The sequence below is a fragment of the Amblyomma americanum genome, chromosome 1 (assembly GCF_052857255.1).
Source record: "Amblyomma americanum isolate KBUSLIRL-KWMA chromosome 1, ASM5285725v1, whole genome shotgun sequence".
Lineage (NCBI taxonomy): Eukaryota > Metazoa > Arthropoda > Arachnida > Ixodida > Ixodidae > Amblyomma > Amblyomma americanum.
The window spans coordinates 321,989,337-322,011,417 of NC_135497.1; the positions used below are offsets into that span (position 1 = coordinate 321,989,337).

Consider the following 22,081-nt stretch of genomic DNA (forward strand, 5'->3'; position numbering starts at 1 on the left):
TTATTCGAATTTTGTATGGTGCCGCAGCAGACAGATCCATCAGTGAAGCTCTGTCCAGTTTTGTTTTTGCCAAGTACTAAGACTTGGACCGAGGAGCTCTTCACAAACACGCAAATAAAACCAGACTACATATAAAATACCGCCTAGTCCACTGCGTACAAATTTTGAACCGATATCATGCGTAGCTTCAGCACGTTTAGATGAATAGCGCGAGCTGAGACAGATACAAAGGGGAAGCAAACATGGACGAGCGCTTTCCTTGTGGCAGCAGTTCACGCTGTTCATCGCAATGGCATACCATCTCAGCGAGGCTTCTGTTCTAGTTTGACGTGTTACATCGACGGTTCCAGGAGGACAAAGCGCAGAACTTCCTATTGAGGTTTTAAGCTGTACTACTAAGTCTTCTGGAAAAGTGGAAAGACTTCCGTCAAGCACTCGGCCGCGGCGGAGATGTGGTGGTGCCAATGTCTTCTCTAGTCATCACAACGCAAAGGAATAAACCAGCATTCCATATCTACAAGGTACCTCGCTTAGACAACTTTTCCGTCCGGTGATGATCGAGCCAGACAAGATTCACAATTTTTACATTCTTCAACCGGTTCAGCAGGTCATAAGTTCTATACAAAGCTGCCAAACCGCGATGAAAAGCAAGCACATTTTCTTTTTGTCATTATGTGTGTCTCCGATTCTCAGGCATGTCTGTGAATAATAGATCTCTTGTCATCGACTGTTATCAGCGCAGTGTAAAAGATAACCGCTATCAAAGAGAAAATTTCCCTTTTATCAATTGATGATACAAGTGTTAATTTCTCAGCAAGGACAAGTTACACTTCAACAGGCAAACAGCCATCACATTAATATACGTCGCTACTCAAGGCTGCCATAGGCAGTTAGTGAGCATGCGAGGCAAGATGGCTGCAGCAATTACTGTGCCGTTAAGGGTATATCAATTATCTACTTAATTTCTCAATCTTCTATGAAAGATGACTTAATTGCACGCTTTTGCTGACTGGGATAAGCAGCATTTATACCGTAATCATATTGGGGGCACAGCTTGCATGTGTCAACTTCAAAGATTTTATTCTGATATAAGACATAAGCAGTATTCATGAATTTATGTGATGGGGGGATGCTCTTCCAGTGATTCTGCTTTACCAAATATTATTGCTTTGCATTCTGAATGACTTTCAGTGTGTAGAATCCTCTCCACGAAGTGCCACTACATAACCTTACTTCACGAGACGTTTAATTTGCATCGTATGATACTGGACCATTTAAAGTGGCAAGGGGAGAACAAAGAAAGCAATGACGCACACTGGTACGTGCTGACCTCTTACGCTCGCATATACACACATTAAAAAAACGCCCGTCCACTTCCAAGTGTAGAAGGGGCTTGATGCTCGCCACGTTTTAAGATTTTAGGGATAATTGAAAAATAAGTCGAGAGAAGGCATCTTCATTTTTTAAGACATTGATTCGCGCAAACATACTTACAGTCGGTCGAAATGTACAACCTTACATTGAATTATAGCGGCCAACATTCCACTTCATCCATGGACTACCGCAAAACGCCATTGCCTGTGAAACGTTTCACAGTTGCGTATAAAAGATTCACTAGCCCCAATTTTCTTCGAAGTTCTACCCACAAGAGGATGTATTTCACTTATATACGCACTCCAATGTTTTCTTAATTCCCGCACATTCACATCTGAGCATATATGGAATGTTTCAAAAACATAGTTCTGCAGCCGCACGCTTCATTTCAACTGTGAAACCTTGCTTGTACGATAGCGGCCGTCTACTCTGTGAGTGCGCACCTTGCCGCTTTTTCCGAACCCTTCGTGGTATACTACACAATTCACTTCTAATGGACGCTTTTAGAAATGGAGCCGACATTCTGGCAAGGCTTATTGTGTTAATTTCATGTGCATTATGACTTTAAGTTTGAACACCAGACTCCGTCTGCGCCGCCCATCTGACGTTTGATATTCTCAGCTTCCTAGAACCCAGATTATTAAAAACTGTTCTGCCTAGACAGCATCTGTGGGTCGGCGTGGGAAGCGTAGTCATTCCCTTATACTTCACTTACAAGGTTTTGATTCACTCACCCCAGCTGTCAGAAACCGCCTCATAGCAATGGCCCAACACGATGTGTGCCACGCTAAAGAATCGTACGCCATGCATAAACTGCAGAGAAAGGTGGTCAGGGTTTCTCTTATCATTGCACTGAAACAATATTTCTGAGTTGGTGACCGCTGAGAACGCTGTCACCAATTTTAGCGGCATACCTGAAACAGAGAAAAGTGCTTCATTAGCCCCTTCGGTTATTCGGATTGCGTTTTTTGTCTCATAGTCAACGGTCCTTCAGTTTGAGTGAAACAACTTTTTCTCGCATTCTCCTGGCCAGTTAAGGACATAATACCTTGATAGTACATCTACCTGTCATGCAGTTCATCTCCATCACCTCTATCCCATATTCTAGGTATATTTTTTCTTCGTTCCTGACCTCATGGTTTTTTGCTCCTGCTGTACAGCGCTGAACATTAGATGTTTGCAGTCTCTGCTATTGTTTTGTCGAACAAGACTTAATTCCTGGATAAAAGTATTTCTAATTCTTCGTTTTATCGTTCATTGGAAAGTGTTTGATGCTCAACTGACCAACTGGGAGCTGCTGCCCATAATATAGATGTGGGATTTGTAGTTGCTTATGCTGGATATGGGACAGCGATGGGAAAACACGGGCAAAGAATAAACACACTGACTCAGCCCTCGTCTCCGCGTGTTCTTTTTTTCATCAGTGTATTTTCTGCGTTGTTCCGTCTCTAAGAGCTGCAATAAATACCCGTTCATATTTCTAGCATACTTATGCTGCACACAGCAGGCACGATAACACTTGCTGTTGGGCTAGTAACACTTCTAACGAAGGCTTGCAGCGCAGCCACAAAGACTGCAAGAGACACAGCACCTGCCCTGTCTCGGGCGCGCTGCATGCATTCGCTACAAACAGGTACGATCTGCGCAAGAAATAAACTAAAACGCATTCCTAGCAAACTAATCAAAACTAGCATGTGGCTCGCTTTTTGACAGAATGAAAAAAAGCGCTGTTTTTCTCGGCATCTAGGTGCTGCGCATTTGGCATTCACTTCGCCGAGGGTCTTGTGAGACAAAGAAGGCATTCGCAAAATTCCAAACGACGGTTACAGAATGTGTGCTCACCGCATTTCGCCTTGTGCTCTGGTTTCAAGAAATGATCAACCAACGTGGCTCCAAATACAATGATGGCTAGAACAGTGAAAAAAATCCTGCAAAATGAATCCTGACAATTAGGGTGCTCAAAACTTCTTGTTTTGGCCTTTTATGTCCTTATGCAAAAAGCTATTTCTTTTGTGGTGCTAGATATTTTCCTAACACGGTATATTATATTATCTCTTGTCGCTTTCTCGAATATAAAGCAAATTTTTGCAAATACAGAAACAAAAAAAAACAAAGCAATTGCCTGTTTTATTCTCTTAAATAAAAGCAGTGTTTTCATGAAACAGAACAGTTTTTTTATAAAATAATATACCGTTTTTAGTTGTACGGTGATACTGTCGCTATCCACTTTAAAAACCATGTCCAACATTCTTGGACAAACATTTTGAATATTAAAACTACCAGGTACTGTTATAGAAATATTGAAAGTAGCAGTACATTCTTCCGATGCGTAACGAAATCTTTTAAATTATATCCATAGCTCGAATCGAGCAGTTATACGGTTAATCAATCCCTCTTCGCTTTAAAAAGCATGTGAAACATTCTTGGATAAAAATTTTTAATATTGAAAAACTGCAAGGTACTGTTATAGAAATATTAAAGGTAGTAGTCCATTCTTCCGATGTGTAGCAAAATCTTTCTTCTAAATTGTTTCCATAGCTCACTTCGAGCAGAAAACGAATGAGTAACGGTTTTGACCATAGCAAGAACGCTAATACCAAAAAAAGCAAGCCTGCCGAGGGGAGATCTACGGATATATTGATTGTTATAGTGAAATCTTACAATATATGAAAAGATTGCGTTCATAAACTGGTTCCCGTTCAAAAATGGTTTTGTTCAGAATTGTTGGGCATGAGAAAACATGAAGAGTAATGAATATTTTCTGTCAGAACAATCAGAGCGAGGAAACAAAGGTCACACTGCGTGAAGGTCGTCCACGAAAGCGAAGTCACATTTGAGGTCAAAAAAGACCACGCAGGAGAAGGAACTTAAGACGGCAGTATCTGCGTCGTGTGGTCCTCGTCATGCGTTCTAAAAGTCGCAAAGAGTATTGTTTTCGTGTCAGTGCTCGATTTCGAAAAATTTACACCACATATTCTTCTGCCACTAGCTGCCCGTCAACAAGCGAACCTCCATCTCTTAAATGAACTCACACAACGGCTGCCTGCGTCCTGTTCCATGGTTCTGGCTCTGCTGTGACGCAGTTTGACACTTCAGCTTTTACCACGGGTGGTATCACTGTAAAAAAAAAATTGATTAGTGTAACACCCATCATTCCTTGACACTGACGCACATGTCACTGAAATTTTAACGAAAGGGTGTATAGTTTGACGACGAGCGTCCGTTACGTTGTTATGACATCGTCACATGCAACACCTATCCTTTAGTTATGTCTCTTGAGACATGCCGGAAAAATAGCGGAAAACTGTTACAAATGACAGAGAGGTACATTGATTCAGGCACTGCGAAAATGTACTTGTGACGATCAGGATGTTACATGGTTTCGCACGAACTTCTGTACAAAGCCGCAAACATGGAGCTAATCAACAGGGACCGTGTCCTTAAATGGCCCGCTGAAAGAACGGACCATGCAATTTTGTCTAATAATTTATTTATCTATTATCTGCTTTTCAGCACTGCTATTACACAGCTTTTATTGGCATTATATGTGGCAAGGATACGCCGTTATTGTGGAGCTATATGTCTGCTCATGGTGTGCCTGAACATCTGCTGCATTTGTGCAGCCTGTTAATTGTTCAACCACATATATAATTTGGTAATTATGAACTTCGGGATACCTACCAACTAAACCGACATGAAATAAAAGCTTTAGATAGATTAGAGTAGCTTGTTCAAGCATAAAAAATAAAGCTCCCTTTCAACGTACCTGAATCAATTAGAGCTTGTATATCTTCTTCGCTGCAATCGTTTAAAAAGCAGATCCCAATCCGTATAAGGGGAGTCCTCGCATTTAACACCAAATCCTTGTAGTCAAGAAACTGAAAAAGGAAGCCACTTCTTTAACAGTCAAGAAGCTGGCCTTCCATTTACCCCCACCCAAAACATGGGCCGTCTTTCCGTAAACGTTTTATTATGTGCAGTTGTTTGGCAGCGGGGTCTGGCGCACATTTCCCAACCAATTAACTTCCCAATGGGACCAATTGCCGCCTTTGCTCGCTCCTTGCTCAACAAGCTTTCTTGCTTCCTATACTCGGTCATTTTCCCGTTGGTAAGCTGTAGTGGCACCCACATCGTCACCTATGCAGGCTTCATTAAAAATGCACGAAATGTCGCTCATTTCGACGAATATACCGTAATTTTATTGATGTGAAGTAATCTTTTCAAGGAGCGCATCAGTCAGCCTGCCCGTCGATAATTTGACGGATGCCCTGAAGTCCCTCAGATTGACGTTGCGGACCTGCCTGGACTCCTTTGGTTGAATTTGTTAAACACTTAATTTTAAACGGAATTTCTCCCTGTACGCACAAGAAGCAACCGTGCTTGCATCCACTTCAGTCACTGCTAACAATCTAACCAAGAAAGTAACGATGCCCTGCGCTTACAAACCTTTGACCGTCCCTCGAAGATTGTTCTGCGTTATATTGCGAGTGTTATTTGCATGGTTAGAAGAGGGGCCTTCTTCTGTAGCTACACACTTTAACTGCAGAAAAACCACAAAATGTACTGTAGATGACGAAAATATGGCTTTTTGCTATTTATAGACAATAATAGTTACCGCTGAGGCTACTGGCCCCAAGGTTAGGGTTCTCTAACATTCTGACTTGACACGCCCCGCTTTCCTCAAGGTATCAGCTGCTGCTACCGTTTACAACTGCACGAATATGACATGTACGAAATTGGAAAACCTTATTCTTGGCTTCATCATTCGAATCCAAGACCTTTCGACATTCCGTTACTCTGGCTCCTTCCTGGCTCCTGTACCTAGCATGATGACGTGGCCAGCACCGCCCCGGGCTGCGTCTTTGAAAAAACAATCCGCCGCTCTGTACGTTGGCGGCTAAGTGATGCCGTCCTCGTAGATATTATGGTCAAGTACGACGCCCAGACTGCTCACTTATTGACACACAAATTAGGACACGTCTTCATTAATGGTATAGCGCATGGTATGTAATTTTAACGTACCAAAGCTAAGCTACATCTACTGTGAGAGAGACAGCAGCAGACGGTCGCTGATCAATCAACCCCACTGGCGTTCTTTGACGTGCACGGACAGTGTACAGCATATGGGCGGTTTGGGATTTAGACTCCATCGAAATGCGACCGCCATGGCCGAGATTCAAACGCGCGACTTTTGCCTGTACGCAGTTAAAATCCTGAAGGGAAATATGTCCACACTTGTCACAGTGGGTAACAGTTCGATGGCTTTGTTTGTTTTGTTTTATTGCACTGACTGCATAATTTCTGCCGTGCTGTGGTCTTTTGCCTGAGTCGCATGGCTTCAATTTTGTAGATGTTGACGGTACTTCATTTCTTCCCAGAAGTTGTCTTAGGAAGCCCTTGTTTAACGTTTATTAAAATGGTTTCGCAATAAAGAGCACAATACGCTTAAAGATTAGCATGAATTGAAAATGAGGAAGCTGAGAAAACCACCATTGTGGCTTGCCTCCTTCGGCCTTAATTAGCACGTCTTTCTCTCATCCTGATTCTCTACTGCCTCCTACTTCCTGACAACAAAATTTACTGAATTATTACAGGGACGTCTGACCCTGCGAACTTGATGCGAACTGCTTGTGGCGTCTTGTTCAAGGTAATAGATTAAGACCAAGAACTTTCGGAGAGCCTCATGCTGACCCTCTCCCTAAGATACTGCAGTTAATTTCCCTCTGAAAACCAATTGTTTCTTCCTCCAGAAAGCTAAACATCATTATAATTCATATGGGACGCGCAACACGTGTTGTTCATTTTACCCTGTGATGTATCACTCCGGAGAGATGGTCTAGAATCCTTTCCGTGATGGTCCTGTTCTTCACAGCGATGAGGAGGTTGCAGTACTGGCCGAGTGACTGCAGCTGCCCGGAGCTGTCGCGCACCTCCGTCTCGAGGCACTCATCGAAGGCTCCGAAGTCCACACGGGACACTTGGAACACGCCCGTCGGGTACTTCCCGGTCGCATCGAGCACTGTGTGTACGTAGAGACGTTGCAGTAATTATACAAGAGGCGCTATGGAAAGGGTGTTGGGCTTTCCCTCTTTTCTCCTGATCTTTTAGTTACTGAAGTTTTATGTTTAAAGCACTTTCCTTGCTAATCACTTTCCGGTCAAAGTTGGAAAATGTTACAGGCCAGAACACAAAACTGGATATGAATATTCGATTATTATCTCATGAGAAAGGATTGATGAAGTGTAGCAAAGTAAGCGAAGTTTAGTCGACTACCTGAGATTTCAGAGTCTATACGCTCTGTTAATCAGGGGTAAGATGAGCTGCGGCACGTGGTGTTCTTGTTTTTTTACAACTAACTTCGCTTTCAAGGACCCGGGCGAACAATGAAATTCTATTTAAACTTGGCTTGACTTTTATCACTGCGTAATCATCAGCTCGAAGGACTACTCCAGCAACGCGCCATTAATCAATAGTTTCAGGCTATTGAAGGCTTTCTCATGCTTTGTGCCTGGATGGATGAATCAACTTGTCGCGGATACATAAGGAGCAGCACCGCTCAAGAACTGGCCGCGCACTCCTCGAAAGAACTTCGTGGAAACAATTGCATAATACCTCGTCCAAGCGTTGTAATGGGCTGTGTGGTTCTTTCATCCTGACCTAAAGAGTAGATAAGCAGTGGAACATCATGACACCAGCCCTTCGCCTACTAGCAAGTCATCCTGGTCCTTATAACGCGCTACTTAATTCTGTCCCGCTGATTAAACACTTATCCCTTTTGCATGGAATCGTGTGCGACACTTGTTCGTCAGCCGAACCGGAGAGCAGTGATTACTATAACCGCGGAGGCGGTTATAGTGGGGTGAATAATTCCCACTTCCAGTAACGCCCATATTTTTCAATAGGAGAAGTCGTGAGCGCTGTTCGTATGTACTAGAACAGATCAGCGTCAGACGCCAAGGGGTTGATTTATGTACCTCTGTGAAACTTCCATCAGTATCTCGGCTCAAAAAACAAAACTAATTATGAATGATAATGGTGTTTCTTGTTGTAGTTGTTGTTAGTCAGAAACCAAGCATTGTAGCAGTCCCAGTTCCACGAACGCGCTGCTGCAGCCTCACATCTATTTATTTCGTTCGGGCCATTGCAGTCAGTAGTGTAGTTTTTTTTTTAGTCACACTCTATTGACTGCAAGATCCCCACCAAATGGTGATGACTAAACGGGCACCTCTTGCTAGCATAGCATACTAATGTAATGCTGTCCTTCAGTCGCGAAGGCAGTATCATGCACTGTATAGTAGAGCCGCAATTAAGAGCCTCTGGATCCCGCGCAACAGCTTAGGGAGGTGTAAGGAATCACGACAGTTTTGTTCAGCGTGAACCACGTTCTCCTTCACGCGTAATTTCTCAGATACGGTTGTGATTTGCATTTTTCCTCGACCATGTATAAAACGATGGCTTCTGTTTACTGAAATTGTCATGAACTGCTGAAACGTTTGGTAATCCTCGGCCTCAGACGTTGTAAGGAATTTAAAAAAAATTGGCTTGAAGTTAATATGTTTGCAGCCCTCTGTACACCGCGAAGAATGAATCATTCAACAACAAAAGCTCATACGCGAGCGGCGCCACCTCTGTAGCGATATGAAAGGCCTGCGAGAAAGAATTAGGTGCGCTAATAAAGTCAGGTGCAGAATCAATAAAAAATGATGATGAATACAAAAAAGAAAATAGAACAACGAAGTTGTTTTATCGACAAACAGTGCGGGGCAGACAGGTGAATAAGACGAGACTATATCTCGCAACGAGAAGAAAATTAAGACTTGAGATGGATCGACGGTAATTTATAGGGGCAAAATTCATCCTGGAAACTTACAAAGACAGAATTGAAGGGAAGGAAAGGAGATCCTTGGTATGTATAGTAATTTAGCTGCTTTTGTGCTCAGAAGGTGGAAATAAAGGCTGTTTTAATGTAATGGGGCAATGAGAGTCACAGGTGGAGTCCGCCTTTTTATAGCAGCTGGATTGACTGTTTTGGATGGACACAAAATACTCCTGCGGGGGAACTAAGCGACGTAAATACTTCGGACCGCATTGATTTGAATAATACATTATAGGAACGCTACAAACAACTGAAAATGTAATATTCATCTTACTCGCTGCTTTGTCAACAGTTATAATGCGGTCTGACGTTTATAGTGGCTCATCAAGGAGGCCACGACCTCAAACCAAAATAGACTCTAAGTGGAGGGTGCGTTTAGAAAGAATTCCTTAGAAACGAAATAGCAAGAGCCGTTGTTATCCGTGATTGCTGCCTGAAAAGTGACTATGTGCCAACGCACTGCTTGCAGTAAATGACTGCTCACTGCCTGCAGATGTATTCAGAAATTGTGAAGCTAGAAGTATGAATAAGTTGTCAGAATCAACAGTAAAGAGCTATTAGGCTATTAAATTTATTCCAAAAGTCAGAACGAACCTGATCTTCGCGGAATATGGAGCTTAACCGAAACATTTACTTATACAAAGATCGAGTTTAGTTTTACGCGGTTCAATGTCCCAAAGTGACTCAGGCTATGAGGGGCGCCGTAGTGAAGGGCTCAGGAAGTTTAGATCAACTGGGTTCTTTAACGTGCACTGACATCGCAGCGTACACGGGCTCTAGCATCTCGCCTCCACCGAAATTCGACCGCCTCAGCCGGGATTGAACCCGCGTCCTTCCGGTCAGCAGCCGATCGCCATAACAACTGAGCCACCGCAGCGGACATGTTAAATTCAACAACTGCATCAGAAATAGCAGGGTGATATTTTATATACACGAATTATATATACACGGATTGAATGCGCGGGAAGAAAATCTTACATGGCTGTCCCTTGAAGAGGACTGTTAAATGCGGCAGGTTTCACATATGCATTGCTTCCATTTGCAAAATACAGGCAGGATCTGAAACCTTCAGTCCCATTCGCTATTACGCAATTTCGCGTTGATAGAGCAGTTCACGTGCAATTCGGAGGTCGTGGTTGTTTTTTCTTCTGCTTTGTAATACATTATCTTTCAGCGATAAAATAGGTGCCCTATTTTTTACTATTGATGAACACTATCAGTTTAAAAAGAGTAAACAAACACTACATTGTGCTTCTTTGTTTCGGTGACTGTTGGCTTCCTTCAAATGTATGTCATAACGAGCACCTCATTTCTCTTCCCATCTCTGCAAAGGACATATTGCTGCTTTTCAGTGACATTGACACCTTCCAGCGCTATGTGACCGAACGCTTCGAAGATTCAGGGCTCATCATGTCTTGGAACACCTGTACAGCCGCTGTAAACATTGTGTAGTGCGTTAGGAGCATTGCATTGTATTCGTTCCCGTGAACGTTTTGAATATATATTTTGTTTCGGCATTAAATAACAAGCATGATTACATAATGAGCATGCTGTTTAAATCCAGTCCGTCAAAGGTGCTTCAAATTAGAGGCTGCATGATTGCTGTCAGCAGTTGATTACACAAAAAAATGTGGAAATCTCAAAGCCTGCACCATTTGCTTTTGTAATGCTTTCGCAATCCACTTCTTGTTATACGCTGCTAGTAGTTCGAACGCCGCTGCTTCCTTTATGCATGCATAATAACGACCTGTCAGCGACGCAGCGTGCCGATACACGCATGCCGGGTTGAGTGCACGTTCATCTCCCCCTTCTGGTATTGCAAGAAAAAGCAGCAACAGGTAATGGAACCCTGCCAACGCATTAGGGAAATCTCTCAGGCCGATCTTTACGTGTAACCGGCAACTACGGCGGCAGCGCAAGTTGCGTCAAACTGGTCGCGGTTTCGCATACGAAAGACCCACAGTGAAAGAAGAAGAAAAAAGTATACAATACGAAACATCAGGTGACGTGAGTTCCGGGTTTTAAGCCGGCGAAACCTCTCTCATTTGCTATATTTCAATCGCAGCGTGTTTTTGTAATTTTGTCGAGGCTCTGGAAAGCGTTAAATATGCAGTCCTCGGCGAATTGTAAGTAAAATAATACCTGGTTATCTATAAAGAGGCAGCACGCGCCTCGCTCTCGGAGGACGCCTTAAAAAAGCCGTGGCGGAAAGAATGGAAAGCGGAGTGGAAGAAGTAAGAGAGAAAGAGGCTCCGTAGTAGAGGCTTTTGGACTAATTCGGGCCGCAGAAACCTGATTTAAAACTTTTAGCCTCAAGATGCTAATATGTTTCAAAGCCGCAGCATAAAAAGCCCGATAAAGCCACGCTTCCCGCTCGTTAACATATCTGTTGGCCGTTGCGCCATACGAAGGCCGCACTTCACTAAGCCCTATGAAATCCCATTTAATGCCCGCTGATTGTTCGAACAGCACTGTTAGGCTAGCCTCACTTGATAAGGTTCTAGCGGTAAACGTTGCATGTTCAGATTCCAGTGGCGGCCTGTCCGGAGTCAGAGATTCCTAGCACCATCCGTTGCGTCACAGGTCTGACCGCCGCCTTGGTCAGTTGCTCCGCAGCCGCTGAGGACTGAGGGCCGAGGGTTAATTGGTTTGTTCACGAAAAGTTGTGGCCAAGTACTACGCCAGTAGTGTGTGCGTTGTCGCTTCTGGTCGCCGAGATCAGGCTGCACACCAGGCCTGCTTATGCAATTCCATCGACACACGGAGCTTTTGTTTTTTTTCAAACCCGGTGGAGAATTGGGCGGCTCCGGGATCCGAACCCCATTCCTTTTGCATGCAAGGCGGGCGCTCTACTTCTACGCCATCGCTCCTCTATGTCTAGCGAAGGTCTACAGAGATGCTGAAACCTATAAATTCTTACTGCGTACGACTATAATACAGGATATCATCCACCAAACCATTATTACTGACTGCCATAGCTGCGCTTTTCACTACATTCACTGGAAGTCACAGGAAGGGCAATTACTACAATCGCGTCATTCTGGGCCCCGACGGAGCTGGACGAACTACACTGGGCCAGCCACTGGTGCCACCAACGTCCAGGAAAAAGGGAGTTCGCAGTTGGAATGCGCTTGTTCCATTATCATCGCGAGAAAATGTCGCCAATTCTGAAGCGGGGTTTGGTATGTGTGGAAAATAAATATTTTTGTTTCTTAAAATTATGATATACAAAGAGGTTGTTGACTGCATCAAGAGGTGGTGGTAATGCTTGAATGTCGGCGAACATACTTCTTGTTCATACCGCGCGTAGTCGACGCCCATTGTATCAGTGATTAACAAACAAGTTACTCCGAAGAAGGAAAGGAGCTGTTGTGGGTTTTCCCGGACGAAGTAACAACTAAACCAGAAAAATACCAAGGCATGAGGATGAGTAGAACTTTGCACGACTTGTCTGCCGCCAGTTGTGTAGTCCGCCAAGCGGCAGGAATGCCTCCGCTAGCAAGGTAGAAGGAAATGAACAAGAAAAAAGAAGTGTCTTACAAACGATAAACGAGAATTTGAGAAAAAAAAAGTAAATTTTTTGTTGCGCTGTTCACCTTTAGTGTTTTCTTTATTCTGAACTGTTCCTTCCGACGTGTGCCAAGAAGGCCAGGTGTCAATCTTCAAGTACTTCTTGTGTGTGCTTACATCAGTAAAATATTTTATGGATGCGAATTAGGCGTTCCATCGTCTCGTTTTCCGATTATTAAGCTACCTTACACATTAAGTCAGGCTTTCTGGCAGTAAAATTTAGTATGTGTGAACAACTACCTTCATTAGAAAGTTTGATCAGCAGCCGGTGACGAAAAGTTTCAGCATTCCGCTAAGTTCAAAAATTTATTACAGTTTTTGTTAATATACAGAATATCCCTGGCACTCACTAACAACCCGAAAGAATCTTCAGTCCAGGCATCGCCGCACACTTTCGCTCGAGAGAAACTCCATAACACCGGAAAATTTCTGCCGTTCTTATAATTTCAAAGAATTTAGAAAGTTCTGAGTGGAACTTTCATTTCATAAAGCCGTGCAGCGCGAGAAAATCTGGCGCTCCTTTCAGTACAAAACCGAAACACAGTGCATTAGCTGCATAGGAAGCTTTATACACGCAACGAACACACATTGGTGACGTGTTGCAATGGCTACGACGCACAACTCGAAAGTTCTGTTTGCGTTATTATCGCGAATGCATTCACTTCCTTATGTTCCGTCGCTGGACACAAGAAAAACGATAGTCATTCTCCCGCGGCATGCGCTTCCTTATGTTCCAAGAAAAAAAAAATGATAGCCATCTACGCGGTCGTCGTTCTTGAGAGATTGCATTTTTGTCTTTGAGAGCTTGCTTTCCTGCCTAGGTTCATAGTTTTGTTGTGGTTCATTTTGGCGACACACCTCCGCTTCCTGCCTTTTAAACCGCCTTTCCTCTTTGTTTCTCCGAGTTTTTACTTTTTTTTATTTTCGTGCCCTTCTTGAATACGACTGCATGCATAGTCGCATCGTTTCCGGGACAGGGCGCCTCGCTGTAGGCAACATTCATTCCCTCACTTTCCGTCTGGCCCAACGTTTTCAGAAAGGGGCAATCGAAAACTTCCTCCTGAGTGACGGAGCCTTTCTCTTCGTCACTTCACGAGCGCCATCCCTCAGGTGGTGACAGCATCGCTTCAGTTTCCTCTCTTTTCACTTGACCGCCGCGGCGCTCATTGGCTGCGGTTGGTCACGTGGTCATTTTGCTGCATAAATGGTCTACGCTGTCTCGCGCGTCGCATCGTCTGCGCCTGGCGCGTATGCTGTTAGCCACGCGTCGCTATTGATGTTCACAGCTCGGATTTCGTCCGCGATTGCAAAGTTCGCCTGCGCTCTGCGCCTTGAATACGACAGGGCAGCATGGTCGGGGTTGAGCGTTTGTTTGTAGATCTTGGCCGAAACTTAAAGGCTTTCCTTCTGTGGTTCCACGCGGTCAAATCGAAGAAACACGACGTGCCGCTTGCCCACTCGTAGTTTGGCTTGATAAAATTTTTCAATTGTGTATCATGTGGCTGTGGAAAGAAGCTTTGAGGTGCGCTTCGCCAGCCTGCAGTCTGCAGGCCGCATCTGAGCTGAACGTTAATGCTTACTTTCCAGGTCTCATTGGGGATGTGAAGCGCTGTAACTCTCACGCTTCGCTTATAACACATCTAAAACAGCAGCTGAAGTTGAGGGAGCCGCAATAACTTTCACGAAGTGTGGGCCCCTTGGAGCTCACCTTGCAGCACCAACTGCAGCAGAATGGCATCCTAATACGAAGATAGTCGCTTAGCTACTTTTAACAGTTGTGTTAAGGAATAAAAGATTGACCGACTGCCATTCTCAGAAGTAATTCAAGCACCTACTGAATTTCGGAGCCTTGTCCTGGGTGCAAACTAGTATATGCTTCTTAAAATCACGTCGATAAAAAATGGAATCTGACATTTTGAAGTCGCCAAAACCAGCTTCCAGGAGCCTAAAGAAACTTACTTGTCTCGCCATACACGCAGATACCGTTAAATAAGCCCAAACAACGAGCTTTCAAGGTTCAATGACGGAACACGGCATTCCCTCACTGTATCGGCTCCTTGCAAGTTTGCCTTTCTATAAATTGATGACGATACGGGCAGCCATTTTCCAACGCGTCTTTAATGTGCCCGGCTAACGTTGTGGTTATAAATTCTACTAAACCGTCTTGTGTCACTAGTATAAAAGAGATAAAGGCGAAAACTACGTTTAGATTTCTTAAATACGTTTTTGTACGCGGTATGCACCGTCTGCTGACGCTCCTCAATCTGGTAGAAGCAGACGACGCAGCGCCATCATCAAGGCGGCGATCGCTTGGTCCACAATGCTCCCCAGCACGCCGATGCAGTTTGCAAAGTGACCCTATCTAAAAACGTTCGCCTGGCCGGCGAAAACTTGCCGACCACCTACTGGTAACTACACGCAGTTCTGCGACGCGTGTCGTTCACTGCTAGGATACGGAACACACCAGTACAAGTTGAATAGCTCTCTTCTCTCATGAAATCTTCCAACGTGCTGTTTGGGCATCCTGCGGCCGCCGCGGCAGGGGTCGAACCCGCATCTTTCGGGTTAGCAGCGGAGCGCCGTATCCAAAGAGCCACCGCGGCGGCTTGCCTGGTGTTTTTAACTTGCGCTCAAAGCGCTTAGAGCACACGGCCCTTCATCATTTCGCCTCGAGCGAAATGCGGCCGCCGCTGCCGAGATTGCACATCGTGACCATGGGCTCGCCAGTTGAAAGCCGCAGCCAGTAATGTACCGTTTTAGTCAGGAAATCACAGAGAAAAGAGAGTTCGGGGTTAGCTGGTGAGCGAGATGAGATCGAAAATTGACATCCTGTCTGGTCTGAGAGTAGATGTAAGCACAAATGCATTGTACGAAGGGCGTAGTGCGTTGTTGTACGGTGCATAGATGGTGGCAGCCGCACACGTGCCTTGGAGAGCCTCAGTCAGCGCCCACATTTCTTTCTGACAGCCCATTCGGCTTCCATCGCTGATTTTTGCCGCTTAGTGATCAGCGTGACCTGCGCCAGGATCGCCAGTATCGAAGATGCATGCATCTTCGATACTCTTTCGATACATCTTGTGTATCGGTATTAGGTATCGATTGAAAAACTGAAAGTATAGAAAATACCTTTTTACTGTATAGAGTAACTTAACGATACTGGAAACTCAAAAAAAAAGAGGTTTGCCGCATATTCTGAGGCAGCTGGGAGCCAACTTTGGTCTTTCGGCGCTTGCTTAGGTGGTAGCGCACTGAAGAAATAGAAAAATTGGGAAGAGATGATGTCAAAGCCGTTGCCCCGGACAGTCGCCTTTCTTTCTACGGTCACTGTTTGGCAAACATATGACATATATGTCGCCATGCTGCACACTAGGTGACAGAAGAAGGGAAAAGGAGCTGCCAAACGACGGCGGTGACCTTAAAGTTTGGCGTTGGTCGGGCACAAAAAAAAAACTACAGTATAATCATCCCTTCTTAGTTTAGTTCACTAAAGCGCTTAAGCCAGCCTGCCTCAAGAACCGAAATGGCAACCGATGAAAGAGGGGTAATTTAGGTTCATGAGTTTATGGGGGTTTAACGTCCCAAAGCGACTCGGGCTATGAGGGACGCCGTAGTGAAGGGCTCCGGAAATTTCGACCACCTGAGCTTCTTTAAGGTACACTGACATCGCACAGTACGCGGGCATCTAGGATTTCGCCTCCATCGAACCCGCGTCTTTCGGACTAGCAGCCGAGCGCCATAGTCACTGCGGCGATGGGGAGGGTAATTATACTGCAGTCTTTTCACGTGTGAAGTAATAAGCACTAAAATTTAACTTCAACGCCATCGTTAGGCCGTTCAAAACAAAACTGAAACTGCCTGAGAAAAGAGAATGAATAACGCATTTTTTATCGGTACCAAACGAATACCACATGGTGATCCATATATGCTAATCTCCTACGCATCACTAAATACAGAATAAAACATTAAGCAAAATTTAGCGTATGTACTACTTTGTCGTGAAAGCGTCTACTCCAGTCATTTTGGCATCAGAAATGGCAATAAAAAGAAAAGGGTGGGGGGGGGGGGGGGGGTGGAGGCCAGCTACCAGAACGCATTTTGTAGCACCAGTGTGAAAGGCCCCAGAGATAATATTAGGAAAACTCAGGAAGTCCATGTCGATGTCACAATCTTTGTCGTTTCGCCAGCTTGCAAGGCATCACCAAGAAATCTGCCCAGTATCGCAGAAGTCGGTAAATAGAAGAGGACGGGGACGATTTGGTGTCTCGCATCAGATCTTTGGTGCTTTCAATGAATCTTGCATTGCCTTCGTTCTACAATGTTGGCCGAGGTTAACAGCTGTGAAACGTTGAAAATTCAGTCATGAAATCAGCTTCAAGAAGAGAAAGAAGTTGGGAAACAGTTCTCCAGAACTGTATGCTTTGTGCAGTCATTCCACTTTTCTTCATGCTGTATTTTCATGGCGACCGTAATTGACGTCCAATTAGGATTCCCAAATCCAGCCTTTAAAAAACATCAATGCTGTTACAAAAATTTTAAGGCGCACATGGTATAGACAAAGCGAGAGATTGGCGTTCGCATGCAGAATAATTGTAGACGCTGTTGCTCTTGTTGTTCACAATGCACCTCTGAAAATGGTCGCGTACTACGTCCCATATACTAAAGTAACAACTTCCGTTCTTTCTTTTTCCCTTCATTTCCTTGACTCTTCTCGGCATGTGTGTACAGATCCAACGAAGTATACAGGGAAAGCGAAATTATGCGAAAAGTATTTTTCGCGTTTAAGTAGCTTTTTTCCATATCCAACAACTCTCGACAATAGCATTTTTGAAAGGAAAAGAGTTTATGAAAGAAATTTTTCATATATTACAAGATGTCGCTATAAAATCAATATATCCGCATATTTCCCTTCGGCAGGATTGCATGTTTTGCTATTAACGTTTTTGCTATCATCGAAAGCATTCCACACTGGCTTTCTATAGCAGTCTTAACTGCTCCATGCAAACGATGGAGAAACTTTAAAACGAACATTTTGCTACACATCGGGAAAATGGACCATTACTTTCAGTATTTCTATCGCTGTAGCTTATAATTTTCCAATAATAAAGATTTTGTACAACAATGTCGGACATGTTTCCGAAGAACGCGTAGCCTTCAAACTTAGCGCCGAGTACTCATGTACGTGTTATTGCACGCGGATCTAAGTCTCTAAACGCACACATTGTCCAAAGGAGATGGAGGCTGCACTCAGACTGGGCCTCGGCCCCAAGTAGCTTGCGGCGTCAATGAAGCGGGTACGCTGGCGAAGTCCTTCTCTACTAGGACTTGGAGCATTGGCACAACGTCAGTGTCATCATTTGCTGCAGTAACCGTTCCCGTCATCGACATCGGCGTCGCATAATCTCCCTCGGCGGCACCTGTCGCATTCTCTGCGCATGAGCTTCTTCAGCCTTCTTACTGAGAGAAGAACAGTGTACTCCCCATCGCTATCTTGATTTGCTCATAAGCCAGTAATCCACTACCAGCATTTGCTTAGTAATCCATTTCTTAACTAACACAGAAGTGTAACATTGAAGAGGATCGATTGGCCGTATTCTGCTCGACACGTACCTAACCTCGTACTGTATGCAGCCCTCCGTAACCAGCATGAGTTGCTATACTAGCTCTTTGCAGCGGTCAAGATAGAACTTTCACATTCCGAAACTAGCGACTATTTTGTGTTATTTCAACGCTCTCGTCAGTACAACGGCGACGAGCGCGGCAGTACGCTAGCTGAGAATAGACTGTTGAACGCAACAAAGAGGGGGTGGAGCAATAGCTTGCCCAAAGTGCATGTATGTGCAGCGGGCGTGCGAGTGGTTCGTGGCGCAAGCGTTTCCGGGTTACGTACGAGCGGCGCTTTGTCTGCTGCGACCAAGCTAGAGTGCCTCATCCAATCACCAAGCGAAAAGGCAAGCGTCATCGAATGTCTCTGAGCAAAGTATTAACTCATAGCGCCAAACGTAGTTTGTCAAGCGTGAAATCGGTCATGAAATCCAACCTTCAATATACTCTTCGTTCAGTAGTGCGTTTTCTTTTCAGCCGGGAAGTTATTGTTGTTTTCAATAATGTGCGAGTCGGCAATGCAACTTTCATGCTGCTTCTGCGACGATACTTCCTCGTGGTGTGACGACGGAAAAACTGAGGAAAGAGCGCTTCGAAGAAGAAAATAACGGAGCGTCGGTGGAGTCTATACACAGCGAGGGATGCAGCAAACTTCGACGCGGAGTCAGTATTCCTATTGAATTTTAACTTTCCGCTAATTTTCAAGCTTTCTAAAGCCCCTTCTTTATTGAAAATGAGATATTTTTAAGTTAAAAGTAAACATATATAGGGCCTGTCAGCTAAAAGTAACAAAAGTTTTTCAAAAAACGGAGCGCCGTACTGGAGACAAACCTACAGAATGTTGTCGGAAATCACTTGGCGTAATTATTTTTATTCGTGCTCTTTAATTATTTAAGAATAATTTGACCACTTCTAAGGAACAACGACTCAATACAATGCTGTAGATAACTTAGAGATACATACGAATGTATGGAACAACTTGCCCTTTACCTAACTTGCCAGTTTAAAGGAAAGTGGGTGAAGTACAAAAACTTCCTCTCACATGGAGAGGAACAGAAAAAGCAGAAGTTAGCCGTCCCCCTTATCGCTACCTCCTTTCTTACAACCTTAAGGGGCATTTGAAACTGGCCGATTCAAAGCTAACTTTTTTTTTGGCGCCGGAAAACATGGCTGTAGTTTACAGTCATTGAGAATTTCTCGAAGAAGCACAATTATGAGCTCTTCGATTGGGTAGAAAATTGAGCTAATTGCACTGGCCACCCATACCTTTATTTTGAGCGCGAGCACTCGCTTTTAGATGCAGCGATGGCATAGAGGTAGAGCATTCGCCTCGCCTGCAAGAGGACCGGGGTTCGAATCCTGGTGCCGCGCATTTCTCCAGTGGGTTTCAAAAAAATAAATAAATCCGCGTGTCGATGGAATTCATAACGAAGCCTGGAGTGCGGTTTGATCTCGGTGACCAGAACCGACAACGCACTCTCTCACCAGAGCAGGATTTGGCCACACTGGTGTAGTACTTGGCCACAACCTTCTATGATCAAACCAATTAACCCTCGGCCCTCAGTCCCCAGCGGCTGCGGAGCAACTGACCAAGGCGGCGGTCAGACCTGTGACGCAGCGGTGGGTGCTAAGAATCTCTGGCTCCGGACAGGCCGCCATTGGAATCTGAACCTGGCAACGTTTACCGCTAGAACTTTATCTAGTGAGGCTAGCCTAACAGTGCTGTTCGAGGAACCAGCGGGAATTAAATGGGTTGTGATAGAGCTTAGCGAAGTTAGGAGGACAGGCGAGGCGTATACAGCACTAAAGGACGGACACAAACTGTGCTATCGCGGATTAGAGGATAGACGAGAACTAGGTGTGGGATTCCTCATTTATAAGGATATAGCTGGCAACGTAGAGGAGCTCTATTGTATTAACGAGAGGGTAGCAGCTATAGTAATTAGGCTGAATATGAGGTACAAGCTGAAAGTGGTGCAGGCCTACGCACCCACATCCAGCCATGATGACCAGACCGTTGAAAGCTCCTATGAGGACGTAGAATCGGCAATGAATAAAGCAAAATCACAGTACACTATACTGATGGGCGACTTCAATGAGAAGGTGGGCAAGAAGCAGGCTGACGACCACGCGGTAGGTGACTATGGGATAGGCTCTAGAAACAGCAGGGGAGAGTTATTACTCGAATTCGCGGTTATAAAAAATTTACGGATCATGAATACCTTCTTCCGCAAACGAGAAAACAGGAAGTGGACCTGGAAGAGCCCCAATGGTGAAACTAAAAATGAAATCGACTTCATACTATGCGCTAAACCTGGCATCATTTAGGATGTGGCCGTCCTCGGAAAGGTGCGTTGTAGCGACCAGAGAATAGTAAGGTCTCGAATTAGCTTAGACTTGAAGAGAGAAAGGAAGAAGCTAGTGAAGAGGAAGACCGTTAACGAGTTAGCCGTAAGAGGGAAAGCACAGGAGTTTAGGATAGCGCTGCAAAACAGATATTCGGCTATTACTGAGGAAGACGACCTTGATGTTCATACAATGCACGATAATCTGACATCAATAATTACGGAATGCTCAGTAGAAGTAGGCGGTAGGACAGTTCGACAGGATACCGGAAAGCTATCTCAGGTGACGAAAGATCTGATTAAGAAGCGCCAAAGCATGAGGGCGTCTAACTCTACCGACAGAATAGAACTAACAGAGCTAGCAAAGTTAATAAATAAGCGCAAGGTAGCCGACATAAGAAAGTTTAATATGGAGAGAATCGACCACGCTGTAAAGAACGGAGGTAGCCTAAAAGCAGTGAAGAGAAAACTAGGCATAGTTAAAAACCAGATGTATGCATTAAGAGACAAGCAGGGCAATGTCATTAGCAATATGGATAAGATAGTTAACGTAGCCGAAGAGTTCTACACAGACCTGTACAGTAGCCAATGTAATCAGAACGCTAATGAGAAAGACAGCAGTGCACAGCAATGCGTCATCCCGCCAGTAACGAAAGATGAAGTAAAGAAAGCCTTAGAAGCAATGAAAAGGGGAAAAGCAGCTGGGGAGGATCAGGTAACAGCAGATCTGTTGAAGGATGGAGGGGACATCGTGCTAGAAAAACTAGCCGCCCTGTATACGCAATGCCTTATGACCTCGACTGTACCAGAAGCTTGGAAGAATGCAAACATTATCTTAATTCATAAGAAGGGAGACGCCAAGGATTTGAAAAATTACAGGCCGATCAGCTTACTATCCGTTGCCTACAAAGTATTTACTAAGGTAATCGCTAATAGAGTCAGGGCAACGTTAGACTTTAATCAACCAAATGATCAGGCAGGCTTTCGTAATGGATATTCCACAATAGATCATATTCACACTATCAATCAGGTGATAGAGAAATGCGCAGAATATCACCAACCTCTATATATAGCTTTCATTGATTACGAGAAAGCATTCAACTCAGTGGAAACCTCAGCAGTCATACAGGCATTGCGTAATCAGGGGGTAGAAGAGCCTTATGTCAAAATACTGGAAGATATATATAGCAACTGCACAGCTACATATAGTCCTGCATAAAGTCAGCAATAAAATTTCAATAAGGAAGGGGGTCAGGCAAGGAGACACGATCGCGCCTATGCTGTTCACCGCATGTTTACAGGAGGTATTCTGAGG

The 22,081-nt window shown here is 44.4% G+C and overlaps 1 protein-coding gene across 1 annotated transcript in view; it reads right to left on the reverse strand.

The window, feature by feature from the left end:
- The window catches only part of LOC144115401 (nose resistant to fluoxetine protein 6-like), a gene marked incomplete at its 3' end in the record, with an annotated part of 41,304 nt that overhangs the window by 13,514 nt on the left and 5,709 nt on the right, over nucleotides 1–22,081 (reverse strand). Inside the window, 5 exon segments of the mRNA XM_077649774.1 lie at nucleotides 2,109–2,288; nucleotides 3,217–3,302; nucleotides 4,407–4,491; nucleotides 5,141–5,252; nucleotides 7,182–7,393. Of these exon segments, the coding sequence (XP_077505900.1) occupies nucleotides 2,109–2,288; nucleotides 3,217–3,302; nucleotides 4,407–4,491; nucleotides 5,141–5,252; nucleotides 7,182–7,393 (675 nt within the window).